The 18,854-nt window shown below is 42.5% G+C and overlaps 1 protein-coding gene and 1 pseudogene across 3 annotated transcripts in view; both read right to left on the bottom strand.

The window, feature by feature from the left end:
• The window catches only part of DHRS11 (dehydrogenase/reductase 11), a 429,632-nt gene that overhangs the window by 146,959 nt on the left and 263,819 nt on the right, over nucleotides 1–18,854 (bottom strand). The window contains exons 6-7 of one of the 3 annotated variants that reach the window (XM_085649464.1): nucleotides 17,863–17,928; nucleotides 5,601–11,196 (exon numbers count right to left, since the gene is read on the bottom strand). The exons of the other annotated variants lie outside the window; for them this stretch is intronic. Coding sequence (XP_085505590.1) covers nucleotides 11,155–11,196; nucleotides 17,863–17,928 — 108 coding nt within the window. The 3' untranslated portion in view covers nucleotides 5,601–11,154. Of the gene's footprint in view, nucleotides 1–5,600; nucleotides 11,197–17,862; nucleotides 17,929–18,854 lie in introns of those variants that run through there. 3 annotated transcript variants of the gene reach the window in all.
• On the bottom strand, nucleotides 17,398–17,496 carry LOC146858860 (U6 spliceosomal RNA; annotated as a pseudogene).

The following is an 18,854-nucleotide window of genomic DNA, read 5'->3' as shown; positions in this document are numbered from 1 at the left end:
AGTGTTGCTCTTGTTTAGAAAGGCAACTCTGGAATTCTGTATAGTACACTGCTGTTATACTATGATGTTACTTTACTAGGATGACGGTGACTAGTTGCTTATCAGGACTACTTAAGAAAAGTCACGCCAAGCCCTTTGACCATCCCAGACTTAGCTAGCGTGCTACTTGCCGAAGAGCACTTCGACGCCTTGTCAGGGGTAGTAGGCGCTATATAAATGGTACAATTACGTATAAGGCTGATGCCCCAAATTGATCGTTCACTGTGAAAAGTTGCCTTTCAATATCAGACCCCGTTGGTGGGGGGGCGCACCATGGGGCAGGCAGCGGTGACTGGGTCGCAACGGTGGGGTTGGAGGTCATCTGTCACCGATTTCCTGTGGCCCCTCCTACCATGGTGCTGCAAACCAGGCCCAATACCACCACTTGACTCCCAGAGAGAGCAGCGAGGGGTCGCAGTCACAGTCTTCTATGGGAGGTCGTGTGCGGGTGCACGAGCTCAGCACTGACAATCAACCAACAGAGTCTCATGTTCCCCCCTGTGCCTGTCTTTTTAAGGATGAAAGTACTTGAATCTCACAGATCCACTAAAGAGCACACAAGTCCAATGACAATACAAGTCAGTGTCTCGGATTCTCTCCAGACACTACACCCGTCTGGCTCCCCCCGCCTCTCCGTCCCGGGTGGCCCTCCCCCAGCGCTGGGTCTGTCCCCTTGTCAGAGTCAGGAGTTAGTGTGAATCAAGCTGAGGTGCAGCGTTTATACCCACAGTCAAATGAGTAAAGGAAAAACAAGGGAACCCCAATACTAGAACCAGGGGTAACTGTATATTTGAGGAAAACAGTGGTTTCTAAGTGGCCAAGAAGGTCCAAGGAGAACGCAAAGAGTAGCGTTAAGGTGGTATTTAAACAATATGCCTGTATTAAGTGGGCATATAGGGACATTAATGCCAGAAGTAACAGTGAGGTAGTTACACAACAGGTACACAAGGGAGTTATAGAACACACATTTTATTTGTTTTAGCAACAATATATGAAAATAGTTCAGGTGCTCACACAAAGTGACAGCAAGCGTCAAGTGGCAAGTGAAGGTGAATATTAAAATATATACATTGCATTGACAACAGAAAGTGGAAACTCCTAAGAACCAATTTTTTACAATATAAGGAGTTTCTTCGTACAACAACAAACTCCTTATATTGTAAAAAAATTAATATTCACCTCCACTCACCACTTCACGCTTGCTGTCACTTTGTGTGAGCACCTGAACTATTTTCATATATTGTTGCTAAAACAAATAAAATGTGTGTTATATAACTCCCTTGTATCCCTGTTGAGTAACTACCTCACTGTTACTTCTGGAATTATTTTCCCTATATGCCCACTTAATACAGGCATATTGTTTAAATACCACCTTAACGCTACTCTTTGCGTTCTCCTTGGACCTTCTTGGCCACAGTCAAATGAGTGCTCAGTCTTTTTATCTTACCCCCTTTCTCTGGATGAATGCATGGCCTACCTAGAGTCCTTGTTCATCTTGTGTTATTAGCAGAGGCTCTTGAGTGTATTCTGCAGAGGCTGTGGCAAGCCTAAGAGACTGCCAGAGAGCGTTGTAGACTGGACATGAGTCAGGTATGTCAGCAGAGCTGAAAGGCCGCAGTCTGTGTCGCCAGGGCGCTAGTGCATGCCCGCCTTGGTGGTCTTCAGATGTTGTGATGATGTGGGCCCTTTCAGGCAAACGACAAGAGCAGCCTGGGCCAGACTGGGAAACGTTAGTCGGTGTATAGCTAATGGCAGTCAGGCAGTTGCATCCTAGCCTACAGCCATAACGCAACACAGCTCCCGTCGGATCGCATCTCAGTCATGCAGTTACGGCCAACAATGAGCACAGCAGTGTGGTTCCTACCAGGTATCAGGATGGGAGACCAAGGGAGCCCACAAGACACACAGATTCTCCCTAGTTCACACTTGGGCTGTCAGCACTCACAAAGTGAAAACACTGGGCCCATCTCCTCCTGGACAGTCACTCCTTCCCTCTCTCAGCAGGTAGCCTTCCAAGTGCTTTGGCGTAGATCCACAGCTCCTCCTCCTAGAAAGTACAGACTTCAAGTGATGTCCCCTCACCTCTGGGAGACTGTCTGTCGGGCAGATAAGAGCCCTAGTTGCACAGCAGGGCTTTAAGTACTCTGCAGAACACTATCTTCCTTGATCATAAAAACCTTGGAACTGGAAAAAGGGGGTAGTTCGGGCCCATTTTAATAGACAGGCAATGTGGATCCACATCTCAAACTGTAGAACCAATTTCGGGTAAACCTTCTCAGGCTGCTTTTCATACACACCCTTTACATAGAGTGATGCTTCACACAACAGGTAGCAATGGGGCCGTCTCCAACCCCGAGCACCCACAACAGAGACACAAAGAGGCAAGAGGTTTCAGCACCTGTCCTCAGTCCAACTGAAGGAGCAATCAGAAGCAGTGAAAAAAGCAGACGTCATGTAGAAAATTCCTCACTTCTCACAACAGACACACATTTGAAACACACAGGATGTCAGCACAAGGTTATGGACGTACTCATAATAGTGGCTCTTTACACAGATGGGCCAGTAGGCCTCTAACTCTAGTGAGACAGGTGAAAAAAGTCTGGTTACGCTACTTATTTCCTCTAAAAACACAGTGTGATGCCACCACCACGTTATGTGCTATCCCCATGACAGGGACTGTAGTCCACAATGACAGTACGCTTGGTCCACCCCCTGTGTGTCTCAGGATAGGTCCAGGACCTCAAACACTAAGGCACAGACATAGGCCTCTGCACACATGCTTGATAAGTGCAACGCTAGGTGCAAAATACAAATCAGGATACCACGTATACATGCAGTTAGGCACTCGGAGCAAGGGGATATAGCCGTATACCACACAGTGGACATTCCAGTCCCAACATTCCGTTTCTCCACATGATTTAATAAAAAAGTACTTGGGTCGTACCGCGGGAATCTGTGTGCGATCCCAGGCGGGGGGATACTGCGGAGAGGGGACCAGATGGAAGAATCCCATAGCAGTAGTGATGTAAGACAGAAGGCAATGATTTGGTTGGGAAAAATAGGGTTTTACCCTAGAACATGGAAAATGTACAAATAATTGTTACGAGGTTTATGTAATGTGAACAATGTACTTTCACCTGTCACACTTAAGAAAAAGATTTATTTTTAAAAAAAGTACTTGGGTCATATCCTCCCAATCTTTTTTTCTCAAACTTCCACAACACTGCCACTTTCCCATTTATAAAAGCCCATTTGTAGGATACACTCGACCAAATCTCGTTTAAAGGTGATCTTTTCACTGTACTAATTCATACTTTGCTATTCGCTCCTTCAATCCTTTCCTGAATGCTTTCTGGAGATTCATGAAATCCTAATATGTGAAGGTAGTTAGTGATCAATGTGCCCCAACCTTCTGGTCCATTAGCGGTCTAAACTTGAAGCACGGATGATCTCCATAGAAATCTTTGGCATCTCAATAAAACTGAGCACATCTACATGTCCTGCCTTTCTGAATAATAATATGGAAGGCAGACCAACTCATTAAATACAATTTAGTTTATAAACGAATCGGACTCCTACCACCCTATGCCACTTCTGGAGAAAAACCCTAGTCTTATGTAATTGTTTTTTTTTTCTTCGATAATTTTATTTCAAAATGCTTCTTTCTGCAGTTTAGGGGAGTATGTGTTCCAATAGAAACATTATATCACATTTATAAATTTTCACTCAATTGCTTTTCTGTGGTATTGGGGAAAGCAAGGAAACCTCAATCAAAATTATATGAATGGAATTAGCCACAGACAACAACGATAACCGTACATGTTTTAATAGCCTGGACAACAAACAAGAAAATCAGCTCTATGCCCAAGGCAAGCTCCATACTATAGGTTAGAAGATCCAAGCACTGTCACGGTGTGCATTATAGCGAACTACATCATAACATAAATATATGTCCCTAGATCACAAACCAACGCTAGCCTTGATGAATGGCAACAAACATGCCTAAGGGAGTCTTGCACTTCTTATGTATTTTGAGTTAAAATTCATAGGTAAAGGTTCCAGGCTAACGGCACTAAAGGTAATCACTTCCGTGGGAACAGACCTCCTCCTAACCAGTCGCACGATGCAAAGACAAAGCTCATCAAGATTGGCTATTTTATGGATAAATCACCTATACAATATATTGTTGATCAATTTCAGGGCCTCCTCAGTGGCAGTGGGAAACTGAAAACAATACCACGTTAAGCTAACCCTTCCACAAACTAATACAAAAATTTTATTCTATTAAATGTGTGCCACTCCTTTCATAGAATGGGGAACTGGTAGCATAGCTTGATAAGTTTCAATACAGCACATCAAAAGTGAACAGACGACACCTTGGGTATCGCTCCATCTGTCATACTCAAGTCCAACCTAATCTGGTTGTATGCAGGCCTGGCACATTACTTCTCGGTTTTAAATCTCACCACAGTTCTGAATCAACCACAATTCTCTTCCTATCTGTGTTAAATCACAGTATGTTTAGATGAACCAATAAGTGGTTCTGTTTCCTAGTTCATTCCGCTACTGAGGTGTTACGATGTGACCAGAGGCTTTCTTATTTAGACATACAGATTTTGTTTATTGCCAGGCAAGATATTCATGTGTATTATTGTCTATGCCACTAAAGTGCAACGGCACATGCATGATCTATGACCTTTGTGTAATCTGCAATCAGGCCATATGTTACAGAGATTAGGACCACGGTAATGTCTTTGAAATTAAATTCATTACCAAAGTATCAGTGAGTGCACATCACTAAGCTGGCAAAAATCACCACGGCCCAAGGCTTTACCCTGATAACAAATAATGTTTGATTGTGTAACTTAAAAGAATTCACCTCAGATCAACTTTTCTAACATCATAAAATAACATCATACCGACCTCATAAAAAAAGACAATTGTCACATCAAGTGAACACTATAAAAACAATCTAGGTCATCTAAGATGAAAACATTCATTAAGTATTGCAAAGATTTCTTTGGGTATGCAGACTATGCTCAGCATCACAGGACCTTCAACCTGATCTCTCAGGCATGGGCATCTGCAGAGCCCAACAATGACAGAATGAGGAATGAAGTGCTTCAGTGCAACCAACACTGGAAAAAACAATCCAAAACACCTCTAGTGTGAGAGGCAGAAGCAAAGAGGATTGGGTTACTGTACTGGCTTGTTTTCCTCTTCTGCCCTACACATGGCGAAGGCGCACCAAAACACCGTTTTAAGAACACAACAAAAATAGAGTGGAAACTGGGCTCCTGATTCAACAACGAAAATGAAATATACAAGTCAAACATGTTTGTATATACGGTGAACATTTTCAGGATCTGGATGCCATAAAAATACAACTGTGAGAAATGTCCCCTCATCTGTGTAAACTCTGCTCACATTAGGCAAGACTGCTTGGTCAAGGTGTTGTGTAATGATAGCTACAATAATAAATATTCCTATGTGGTTCGGTTCACAGAAAGCAACAAAGAAGAACATAAAGAGACCAATAAGAAGAAAAAAAGCATCACTCGTTTACTTCACTAGCCTTTTATTATTACAGAACACAATTAGACAACTATTCTTAAATCACAGCATTTCACTTGGTTTAAGACAATTCAATTCTTCAATATTAAAAGTGTTAACAAGCAAATCCACCAAGTTGATTCAAAGTGCAAATCAATGTAGAAAAGTGCAAAATGGGGATAAAAGGACAATCAAACATCTTTTCTTTAATTTTCATAGCATTGCAGAGAGAAATTTTAACGGACGTCGAAGGATATTCTACAAGTTTTACTGTTTCAGACAATCTCTCTGGAGGGAGTAAATACAAGGGGGGGACCTCTGAGGAACACAGCATGAACATTCTCGTTTTAGAGCTAAACATGGTATACATACCAATGACATATTTTTGAAAAATGAACAAAATGATTAAAAAAACAAGGAAGTGGCATTTACATAAAAAGATGACCGATTGGGAAAGAACACATATGTTTCTAAGAAAATGTCCTTGATTCTTCACTGGCCCAAGATGTAGAACTCTAACCAAATGTAGCATATTATTTATGTTTTCCAAACGTGTACGATGAATATTCTTGTGAAATCTACATTTCAGAAATCAACATGTTAGAATTGCTATCTACAGTTTGGAATTGCGGCCTATTATTGCAGGGTGGCAGCTAGGAATGTGAATAAAATAATTAGCCCTCACATTGAAATCTGTAATAGACCACCACAATTTAAAGAGGGAAAATCACTTCAGTCCTTCTATTGAAAAAATGTCAATAGAGTTATACAATGATACACATAATTATTGAGATGGGATATCAGAGGGATAAACATTTGCTAAAATGGGTGAAAATGTAGGAAATTAATGAGTAGTTCGAAATCCAAACATGCAACGGGCCACTACCTTAATAACACACTTTGAAATGTCAGTAACATTTTAGACTGGGGAACAAAAACAAGAGCTCAAAAATATAACAGAGAAGGTGACCATAAAGCTACGCTATAAATAATTACACTAAATACACGTTATATAAATGAAACAGATTGTACATCTAAAAGACGAGGACAACAGCCATGCTTGTATGTAAAAAGGTTTTACACAATAAACGTCCACCTACTGAACCACCACATTACAATGATGCCTAGAATTCCAGAAACCTGTGTGGACGGTGACTAAAATGTATTTTGCCTTTATCTATAAAATGCATTAGCCCTTTTATACCATCTAGACACCCGCTTTCCAAAGCCAGCAGTATGTGATAGATATATGATCTACACTGAGATTTCAAAGTGATCAACATTGATTAATGCCTGGAGCCTGTGTCATGCCGGAGAATGTTACACCTGAGCAGTCCAAAGGGCTAGAAACAACACATGAGAAGATGCGTACTACCAAGTCAAGACGGTTTGTGTCAGTAAAAGACGGGGGGGCTACGGACCGAGTGTCCTGAACTACTCCTAACAATCTACTTTTCCTTAGTCTACCAGACATTCTGTTTCATCTTCAATGCAAAAGAAGAGATCACCAAAAATTGATCACCAAGAGAAATGCAATAGCTGAACATAGTCCAGGATGCAGGTTACAGTGGACTGCCTCCACAATATCAACATCCCCTCTAGAGTGTTCATGCTGGGTGTATTGTTTACAGTGTGCATGGGATCTAACACACATAGGCCCCCTGTATTCCATATATACTAATCAGCATCAAGACAGCTGTGTCATCGTTTCATTTGGCATAAACCCACTCACACTTCCATTTTAAAAAGTTAAGCTACTAACAAGCACATGAAAATTGTATGAGCACCATTTATTCTAGTCTGCTTTTATTAAATCTGTTGATCGTGGCCATCTTTTCAATATGATACTCTTTCAGATTCAATAATATCCTAATGTTTTAAACCATGGTATCAGGACATCTGAACTGCATGGCAGATTCAAACCAGCTGCTCCCACAGCCCTTCTATTCCTGTATCTTATGCCTGCTATACATTGCTCATCCCAGAACCCTAGTGCCACCTCACTGTGGTACAACAAATGATATGTGTAAAGGAATTGTATCATTCTTACGTCGACGGACCATGGGACTGCAAGCATCGCTTCGTTCGCGAGTGAGGAAGAGATATAAGGAGGCTAATAACCTGTATTATCAGTTAGGAACAGGACCATCACCATCTGATGAACCTGCACAAGTGTTAAAATAGACTACAGTTTAGGAATGGTAGCCCTTAAAGAAGGCGGAAACTCAGGTGGGAAGTGGCTTTTCTGTTAGATTATATTTTATTGGCATTTAGAAATCGGCAGACATACTGTCAGGCAATGTAACTTTGAGATGGCAAGCTATTACTGTAATCCTAACTTCACATTTCTACAGTTATCCTTTTTTAGGTCCTTCCTGTGTCTCTTTTTCGAGACTGCTAAAATATATACAGTCAATTCCTATTACTTTCAATTCACAGGGACCAGGGGCGGCAGATCTCACTGAAGGAGTGAGGTATAACTCTGAGGCAAATGTCTGGCACTGGAACCGACAGGGGGGGATGTGCAGATGAAATTCCTAGTGAAAAAACACACACGCTTATGTTACAGCTACTCTGGGGCCAATTTTGTGCTGGAATGATTTCAAAAGGATTCCATAAAGATGGAGTAGTTGGTAGAGACTTTTACCTGCGTCTTGGATGACGTTTAGGGCTGGCTTACGAGTCAAGCTGCTCTTTTTCACCCTTCATCTTTTCTGATGACTGATCCTAACTTTGCGGCACTATGAAGGCCTTGTGGATGACTTCTGTTTTTAGCATGGATAGACCATGACCCAAGACATTTTCAAAGAGTCTAGCCAGAAGCTCTGGCAACATTCCACCGTAAACGAAAGGCAGAGAATGGCACACATATTCTGTGCATTTTCAGTGCACTAAAGTGCCCGTACATTCTATTCAGCGCCTCGCCCCAGCAGCAGACACCTCAGCACTGTGCCTGGAGGTACGAAGACATCTGGCACGGAAACAGCTGTTCTGTGCTCGGTATCTTTGTCAACATAAAGACCAATTTCTTCATAAAATGCTGTCAAAAAAAGAGTGCACATCATGGGCTTAATTGTAAGACATTTGTTGAAAGGAAGAAACGAATGCTAGAGGAATGAAAACACGTGCATTAGGGCTGGAGAGACTAAGGAATTGCTTTACGCCTCCTGAGGTAATACATTTCAATGTTTACTCGACAGCCCCCGGCCAGGCACACCATGGCACAAGGTACCTACGGGTCCAGATCAGAGGCAGGTGTGAATGTACCAGACCTAACAAGCCGAGCAATGGAGAAAGATGGCAGAGCTAAACAGACCTATGGCGGCATGAGTTTTCTTTCATTTGATTCACACTGCCCATGCATTAATCTAAGGCGCGACAACACCTGTGAAGGAGTAGACATTACCCAATGTGCAGTTATTGTCCTAATCCAAGGTAACTATCTACAAGCACGAGGAGAATTCTCAACCCCTGGTTTCCAATTACATACTGTAATAGACCAATAACTTACAAAGCTGTAAAATTACTGGTTTTATTTCTTAATGGATATAAAAACATTCATAAATACCACAACACTTGGCAAAACCGAATCTAAAATGATAATTTTAGGCGTCACCTACTGGCAAATAAGTGCTGACAGTGCCATGGTTGCAAATCCATGCATGTGCGGTGTGTGTACAAAGGGAGTGCTACAGAGGGACTTTAAATTTACCCGAGAGCGTAAGTGAACATTTTAGTAGTTTGTGATATAAAATTAAGGTTTATATGTTTCAGCATGGGTCCTATATATTCGACCTTTTTATGTTCTCCTATGACACGATCTCGGTGAATGCTTCTCCTTAAGATATCTGCTGGAAGGAGGTAGTTGAATGCATGCTGCAATAAAACACAATGGCAGAGCTCAGGAGGTGGAAGACGATTAGCTGTGTTAAGTGTTGGGCTGAACACGAATTGCATGCAGCGTTCTGATCTTCATACAGCTTTGCCAGTTCTCTGCTAACATGACCTAGAATAGCCTTGCTAAATCCCACCCTGGCACTCTCGGAATGCCAAGCACAGCAGGGTTTTATTACTGTGCAATATGCATACAAATAACTGTGCAGAATGTAGACAAATAATGGAGACCACCAACCACGTCACCACTGGGGTTTGATTGTGTTTTTTTGTGTGATAAAAGGTCAGTGAGCATAGCAAATGCTCACACAACTTAATTCCTTCCCAAATCTGGCAGCTTTCAATCTGCCCTAGCTATGCACCCCCGACCCACAATATTTGTGCTTAGCATTTTATAGCTCAATGACCCGGTAATCAGCACCGAATAAAAAGTCACAGGAATATCTGTAAATAAATGAAACACAGGTTCAAAAATATTCAAAAGACGTGCCCAAGCATGGCGTCATATTGAGTCAAATCAATAGGTGGGTGAAAAGGAATGCCATTTTTAAAAATAATTCCCCCCGAAAAAGCAGCAATTCGTAATAATCACTTGAAATGTAGCAGTTAAACAGGAGTCAGAAAAGCTATCACATAATCACATTTTTAATCAAACCGTGCTCTCTACCAAAATCCCCATTCCATGTTCGCTACACTCTGCTTTCAGCGGCTCATTGTTAAGGTGTGGTAGTAAAGTTGGGTGGTGTTATGCATCCATCCACATACATGGCCGCCAGTTAGATCAGGTGAAAGTCTTTGTCACACGACTGAAAGTTGGCCTCCAAGTGTTATTTTTAGGTTAAGACACAGCCTAGTGCTACAAAAACCACGGAAACTCACAACTGAACTGCTTCACCAAAGGGAAGGGGTGTCAGAGCTACAACATAAATATCTTTGCAAACTCTTTTGTGCCATTTATTTTAATTTCTCTGAAAGGAATAACCAACCACCCTCCACAACCAAAAATTGTTGGGTCTCCCTTTTGAGGTCCAGGAGCTTGAATTTAAATACAGATTTAAACATGTAATTTCAGTCAAGCTGAACGAATGGGCTTCGGAAGTAAAAAAAAAATCTGATTACATTGACTATATTAAAATCGCGTGGATGCTTATTTATTTGATTTTTTAAAAGTAAATCCAGAGGTTCTTCCCAAAAGAAATAAAAGAAAGGTTTTACATTCTTGACTTATAGGCATTCTTACGCTTTATGGCATAAAGACCACCATGAGGAATTGGTATGGCCTTTTAGTGGATGGTAACACATCTAAAAGGACACAAAAAACGGTGTCATCAGGTCCAATATAACAGGTATGAACCATCATACTAAATTACTCCGCGACATGTGCCTTTAGAAACACCAAACAAAAATATATTAAATAATGACCATAAAAAGGAGGTAAAAGTCCAGTGTTGCAAATATTTGTTCCAGTGCTGTCCTTAAATTACTGTTTTAGTATTAAACCACTTATGGGGTAACTATGGTAACTTTCTGTCAGACGAGACGGTAGAGAGAGAAAGCAAATTCTCAACCATGATCCTTCAAACTCGATTAAAATCTTCATCGCACAGCAGATGATCCTGTACTGCTGGGTTTCCTTGTTTTTTGCACCCCTTTCGTCCACTTTTTGTGCTATAATATCTGTTCCGTGGGCCTCATTTGGATATCTCCAATCTACGAATAAATTTGAAAATAGTGTAAATAATTACGAAATCAAACGTTTTACCACACAAAGAATAGATGTATAGAATAATACACGCAAAAAATACTAAAAGCCAAAGTTCTCAATATATTGAGTGTATATTGATCTAAATTAACTTCAGATTTCTTTTTTTTTTTTTTTAACTACAGAGTGATCTTACATGACCAGGAAAAAACTGTATCCTGTCACTTCGACCCAAGTTACCAATCTCTGAATATTGAGTTTTGTCCCCCAGTTGCATCCCTCCTTTTCAGGCTGTACACTCAAGAGAGCTTCTGGCAGAAGACAGCACCAGAATCGATCCCTCCTGCTGTCTCAAAAGTTCTTTGCGCAAAGAATGCCACTAAGGGGTATCCCGGAGTGGGAGGCGATATACAGCACATCTGCCATGTGAAGAGATGCACCAGCCAGATTCAAAAGTAATTTAACTGCAACTCTATACCTTAGTTGATTATGTCGTACCTAAAGCAATAAAGAACAATATCTGAAGACATTTTCCCCACTGGTAAAAACATACTGTTCATACAAAATTATTATATGCAATTAGAAATATAAGGAGCTCTACATTTTATACCTTAACCCCTTCGCTGCGGCGGGAATTCCGCCGCAGTGCTGGGGGGTGCGGGGGGGCAGCGCGGTGGCGCTGTGCTCATGACGGAGCCACTCCGTCATGAGCCACGGTTGAGCTGTGCTCATGACGGAGTGGTTCCGTCATGACTCCGCCCAGTTGCATTGTCCCCCCGCACAGGCGGGGAAACAGCGCCGCGTGGGCGGAGCGGCCGCCAACGGTCGCGGCATGACGGAACCGCCCCATCATGAGCACACGGCAACCATGGCTCATGACGGATCGGTTCCGTCATGAGCGGGGAAGGGGTTAACAGGGAACTGTTTCAAAATACCAGTGATGATTGTTTGACATTTATCTCCTCAAAATAAACGAATTCAATTGGTAATTGCAGCTATGTGGTCTGATTCCAATTCATTAAGTTTCATCTTTTTATGCACCTTTTATATTGAAGTTGGTGGCGGTAAAGGGGTGTGGCTAATCACACTTTAGAATGTCAGTGCCTTCCTGAGCGGTACAAGCAGACTCAACATGTTTACTACAAGGCAATACAATTCTTAATGGACTTCTCTGAAATACATAACAAAATAGATTTAATGCAGCAAAGCATGATGCCCTATAAGAACAAGCTGGTCAATGTTGGAAACTTCCCTGAAAGTAAGGAGAAGAAAATTATGTTCGACTGAGTGAAAGATGGAGCAGGTTTTGAGATGACTGAAGAGAGAAACTTTGCCATGTTTCAGAACTTCGTCCAAGCCGCTTTTTGATTAAGAGAACCAGGTGAAGCTGATGGAAAATGTATACTGTTAAAACACCATCAGGGTCCTGGGATGTCCCTGTAATATCCTGCAACAAGAGATTCTTGCTAACACTGAGAGTTTGTACACCTGGAAGTCTGAACAACAATGTGGATATCAATGAGGAGAGCCAAGAAACGCGATACGAACGCTGGGACAAATCCAATGACCATTGGTTGATGATGATATGAGAGGGACAGTCTTAAAAGCATCAAGAAAGAGTAGTTCATGAAGGCCTTTGAAATCTTCTGTTTCCAGACCTTTGCCCCACAACCATTACAAGGAGACAAAAGATGCAGGTTCTGGAAGAGGCAGTAAAAAGTGGAGTTTAGGCTTCAGTCTTCTTCACAATTACAGGTGACAGTGGGTGAAAAATCCAAATGTTCGGTCCAGTGGAGGCCGCAGCAGATTTTGTGAACTGTTTGAGGTACTCGCTCAGTGCAATATGAGAACAGTACCTTCAAAAGCAAAAATCTTCATATTAATGTACAGATCAATAAACAACCAGTGACCGATCAAGTGTTGCATTCTATGCCAGAGAAGGAGGATCTTTTCCTTTTACTCGTTGGTAGGATTTGAGAGCACCAAGAAAAACGGGAAGCCAGACTCCTCTACCTTATAGAAGGGCTTTCGAACACTGGATGTCAACCTTCCTGGGATATCTCTGTTAGCCTCATCTTTCCCAGAGTCCTCTATGCCTATTCAATGGTGTTCAGTGAGTGGATTCCCACTTCAATATAACATAATAACCTAATCGAGTTAGATAAGGTCTTCCTTTGACTGGATGCCTCCTCACCCTCCCGAGGTCCTCGCGGGTGCGTGCATGCAGAGTATTTACCTTCTAAATGAGGGGTAGAAAGTTCTAGAATGAGGAAATTGACCCTCACAATGGTACAGAGAGCAGGCCGCCAGTAGTGAACCTCTCTTACATAAAATTGAGTTCTCCATTGGTACCAATCTCACCTTGTTACCTACAGATATCCGCTGGATTCCCACACACAATGGACATGAACTGACCAGATCAAAATCCCACCAACCATACAGACGGGTCACCGAAATGAAACCACTATATGTATTGCATGAAGCTCATCCTTAGCAGCATGCATTAGAAAGTAAGGTGATACTAAAAGAAACTAGTTATTCAATAAAAATTCAAAGGGAATCAAAGCAATGCCCCTGTAAGATCAGAAAAGTGTAAAAATTCAGTAAATTCACAAAAAGCGTAGTACATCAAGAGAAGCCCTTTTCTATGGCCTGGCAATATGTAGTGAAAAACAAAGTAGCTGGGCTTGTTCCTCATCCATAACACCCACCCAGGCATCCCTTAATTAATCACATCACATGAGCCAACTATATTGCAAAAGAAGAACTCGTATAATAAGTGTCCATTTTCCAATTTTTTTATATATTCATCTGTACTGTCCTAATGGCCAGCAACTTTAATTTTTTTTAATCACTTTCAACACAATTAATGTATCTGATGAAGAGAGGTGAACAGGTTTTCCAATGAAGCGTTTTCACAAGAATTCACGAAAAAAAAAATTTTTTAGTTTAGATTACATTTGGAAAATAGAAATAGTCTTTTTCTGGCATGACTTTGTGGCAACCTCCAGTCCTGATAATCTCTGACTCACGTGCTCTTTCCTTTTCAGTCACAGTTCTCAACTGCACGGTGTAAATTGTGAATAACCCACTTTTCTGTGTAAAGGATGCTTTATGAACAAGTCACTTACCTTCTGTAATGCCTTATCTGGTAGAAACTCTAGCCGCATATTTCTTACCTTAGAATTATCCCCAGGTGACAGATTCGGGCCGGAATTTTTTTCATAAGCACTACCCATGCGCACCAGTAGGTGACGTTGTTTGGCTCGGCATAGCATCAGCTGCGCCGGAAGTGACATGCACAGTGTCTATATAGGTGCCACCCCAGCATGCTGATGTCAATTTCTTTTACTGACTTTCCAGCTCAGGAGCAGGGAGCCACAATGAACACTGACCACTGGTGAGTGGAATTAGGGCCCTGAAATGGGAGGAGAATTGTACCTGAAATTCCGTTCACAGAGCGGGGAGGATTGGTAAGGAAGCTACTATTAGATAGCGTCTTCACCAAATAATGCATTACTGAAGGTTAGTAGCTTGTTTATCTGATAGATACTTCTAGCTGTAGATTCCTTACCTTAAAATAGATAATCAAGAAATTCCTCTTCGGAGGGGAGTCTGCGAACTTGATTTAGACTAGAAAGCCCTGCAGAACAAACTGGGCAAAGAGCATGTCCCGCCGGTGCTCACTGGACAGGCAGTAGTGCCTGGTGATCGTGTGAAGTGAGGCCCATGATGCAGTCTGGAAGATGTCCAGGACTGGAACTCCGCGTACCAACGCAGTGGTCGCAACCTAGGCTCTGGTGCAATGAGCACACAGACTTCTTGGGGTTGTTTCTTGGCCATTGCATAGCAGATCTTAATGCAGAGCACAATCCATCATGAGATGGTTCGTTTCTGCACGGCCTTCCCTTTTTTGGCTCGGACATATCCCATGAAGAGGTATTGTCCACCCAGAACGGCTTTGTGTGGTCAAGGTAGAACGACAACACTCTTTTTGGGTTCAGATGGTGGAGTTTCTCCTCTTCCTTATAGGGATGAGTCGAAGTGTAAAAAGTAGGCAGGGTGACGGATTGGCCTACGTGGAACGGGGTGACTACCTTCAATAACAAGATTGCTCGGGTTTGAAGGACTGGGGTTGAGGCAGGGACATGGAAAGGCCTAAGGACCTGGCGTAGCCCTGCTGTCCTTGAAGCGCTCTAGCACAGAGTCCACCTTGTCTTCGAAGAGACGGGTACCATCAAAGTAATGTGAAGAAGTGAGGTCTAGTCAGCCCCCAAAAAGCCAGTGGTTCTCAACCAGGCATGGCGCCTAAGGGCCACCTAAGGGAAACTGCTCTGTCTAGTGAGTCAGTTGTGTCCATCCCACAGCAAATGGCGAACTTAGCTGAGTCCCTCCCGTCAGCAATAGCTTGGGAGAGTATGGCTCAAGGCCTCCTAGACCGTAGGCTGCACCGCAACTACCGAGTAACATAACAAATAGGAGTATCAGTTCAAAAGGCACGTGGTTTTCACTGACTGCAGTGCCATGATAGTAGAAGAAAAACATCTTCGTTCCAAAGGTATCCAGCTCTTTGGATTCCCTGTCCGGAGGGATGGTAGGGAATGCACCAGTATTTACTCTGTAAGTGGAGGCTTGGATCAACAAGCTCCCTGGGATGGGATGTTGGGTGAGGAAGTTTGGATCCCTGGGCTGGGGTCCTATTCACAGGCAATTGACCTATTCACCGGAGCCCCTGTGCAGGATTTGGACCAGGTCCCAAGTAGGGCATCCGTGAAGGCTTCATTCATTTGGAGAAGCGGTTCTAAAGGGGTGACTCCCAGGCTGAAGCACCTCCATCAAGACGCTCATCTTGCCAGCCACGGAGGGCAGCTGAAGGTCCAGGGCCTCGGCCACAGTCCTCACCATCACAGCAAATGAGGCTCTCTCCTCCATAGCCACCATAGGAGGAAATACCAAGCCAGTATTTTGGGAATTGTCCTTTCCACTGGCATCTACCAAATCCTCACACCAGGTGTCCTTGGTGAGATCTGGGGGCTGGTATTCGTTAGGGTCCAGTGGCCCCTCCCATTCTTCCCCAAGTCCTAATCCAGAGGAATAAGGTGTAGGCTCAATCTGGTGACTACAGTCGGCCTCTGGCAACGCCTATTCGGATCCAATATGGAGTTAAGGAGCAGAATGGGGGCTGCTTAACCGCGAAGCCAGGCCTCGAGTGCCAACTCTCCATTATAAGATGAATTTGATGGATGGGGTGAAGTCGAAAGCCTCTTCCACTTCTTGTTCTCTTTACGTTTGTTTGACTTACCTGAACGTCCGGACAACTTTAAGTGCAACAACAAGTGTTTGGAGTGTCTCTGTGCTCAATCTCAGGACCTTTCTCTCTACTAAGATTGAGACCATCATGGCGCCGCCTGCCTTGGGGTGCATGGAGGGACAACTGGCACAGGTCTTTGAGTCATGTTTGTTCTGGACGCACCAGAGGCAGACGAGGTGTGGATCTGTTACCAATATATGCCGGCGGCAGGCGCCACAGGGCTTAAAATCGGTCTTTCTAGCGTACATCCCTGCTACACCAGGAGACAATGTCTCAAAACAATCTTTGCCAAAAGGTTGAAAAAATGTCAGTCAAAAAGTGACTGGGGGTAGCCTGATCTATGCGGAGTAGCGCAGAAAGAAAAGAAATGACGTCAAAGCACTGGGGTGTCACCTATATTAGCACCATGCATGTCACTTCTGGCGCAGACGATGCATGCGGAGACTAATGACCCCACCTACTGGTGCAAAGGGGTACTGCTCACTAAATTTATAGATCCTGTCTGGCCCCAGGGGATAATTCTAAGGTGAATAAGCTGCAGCTAGAAGTCTCTATCAGATAACAAAACATGTACAATTCAAGGCAACAACATCTGCGCTAATAAATTAACAATACTAAGTGATTCATCATCCCACAAAACATTTGTAAGTTTGTTAATAATACAAAGCAAAAATATTATTAAAACAAATAATGAAAACATAATAGTTTTTCTGAAACTTTGCACGAATGTTGCAATTTTCTTTTATGTGAGTGGCTGCTTTTGCCGCCTATTAGAAAAGTTGCCATGTCAAGAGGGTTACTGTATTTACAGTAGTTATGTTAATTTAACCTATAGTGCACACAAATCCCCCAGAGGGGGTGGGGGTAATATCTCGGCGCAGACAGCTTAAGAGCAGAGAAAAATATGGATCGCTTCACAAATTTGCATGTCCTCCTTGCGCAGGGCCATGCTAATCTTCTCTGAAGTAAACAACACACTTATTGGATATCAACAAGCAGTAGTTATACAAGAGGAACAGTGAACCATTTTGGAAGCGATGCACGTCAAAGCATGTGACACTATCAATTCAGAAGCACACTTCAATATAATAATATAAAACTGATATTGGGCCAATACTAATGCAATAGTTTTCCACTGTAGTGCTAGTATGCGAAAACTATAAATATGTCCTTTTCTTTTGCTAGCATTACATACTCTCTGGTTGAGGGACTAGTCCATAACGTTCAGTCCTCTGCCATTGAAAACTATTTCAGATCAAAGTTTTGTTAAGTATAAACGAAGCCTGGTACCAGAGTGAGAAAAGTGGGTATGAACCCTCAAACATAGCCAATATCTGCATATTGTATTGGAACTACTACTTGCCTGTACATGAGGAGGGGCGCGTAGTACGTAAATCACCGAACTGGCTATATCTTCAGCTTTCAAACACTGCAATATAGTGGAAGAGAAATACAAGTATATATTAGCTGGCATTAGCCACTCAAGAACATTCACCACATAAGTTAATTAACTCAAGATTCAAAAATCGAATTTGAAACACATTAACATGATAAAAAGGCACAACAATTTAGCTGGCATCTAGATGGCTAGCCACAGTGGTGTACAAATACCATGTTAACAAGCATTTTGTGATCGCTAAATTAATTTCACTTTGCACAGATGCCTGGCAAGCATAGATGGTTGAGAATATGGTAGTAATTATTAGCACATGGTGGGCATCTAGTCTTAGAATATTGTTTTTATCCATGTGTTGAGGGTGCCAATCCCTGGCATAACTGTGGCATTATGGTGGAAAAACTTAGCATAGCGATATCGATAGCATAACTGTGTCCACCCTTGGCATAATGCAGGCCCAAGCATAATGGCAGAATCCTTAGCTTCCTGTGGTCATCTATGTCAACACAGTGTCCATTGCTATCGAAATCCTGGCTCTGGCATAGTAGTGCGAATTCATTTTTTTCCAACTACTCTTTTTATTGCAGCGATTAAGTACAGTACACCAACAACAGCAGCTCTCATTATACCAGGTAGCAATGCATAACATTCCAATAGAAGGGGTCCATATATCCGGTCCGTAAACCTCGGCACTTGGCGGCTGCAGGTCTATCACTATGTCAGGACCGTCTGTATTGTCGTTTTCATACCAATTCTCTCGGATCTGATCTAGTCACAGGCACGCACAAAGTATTGCTAATTCTTGTGTGCTATGGACATGCCTGGCATGATAATGCTTGTCCGTGATACAGTAGTATTGGAAACACATCTATGGTGGGCATTCCCTAGCATGTGATGATGATACACATGCATATAAGGCATACTCTGTCTACATAAACTGTGCAAGGGAATCATCAACA

Source organism: Triturus cristatus, chromosome 3_2 (genome assembly GCF_964204655.1).
Source record: "Triturus cristatus chromosome 3_2, aTriCri1.1, whole genome shotgun sequence".
Taxonomy (NCBI): Eukaryota; Metazoa; Chordata; class Amphibia; order Caudata; family Salamandridae; genus Triturus; species Triturus cristatus.
The sequence above is the reverse complement of the archived record's forward strand: the minus strand, read 5'-3'. Positions and strand labels throughout refer to the sequence as shown.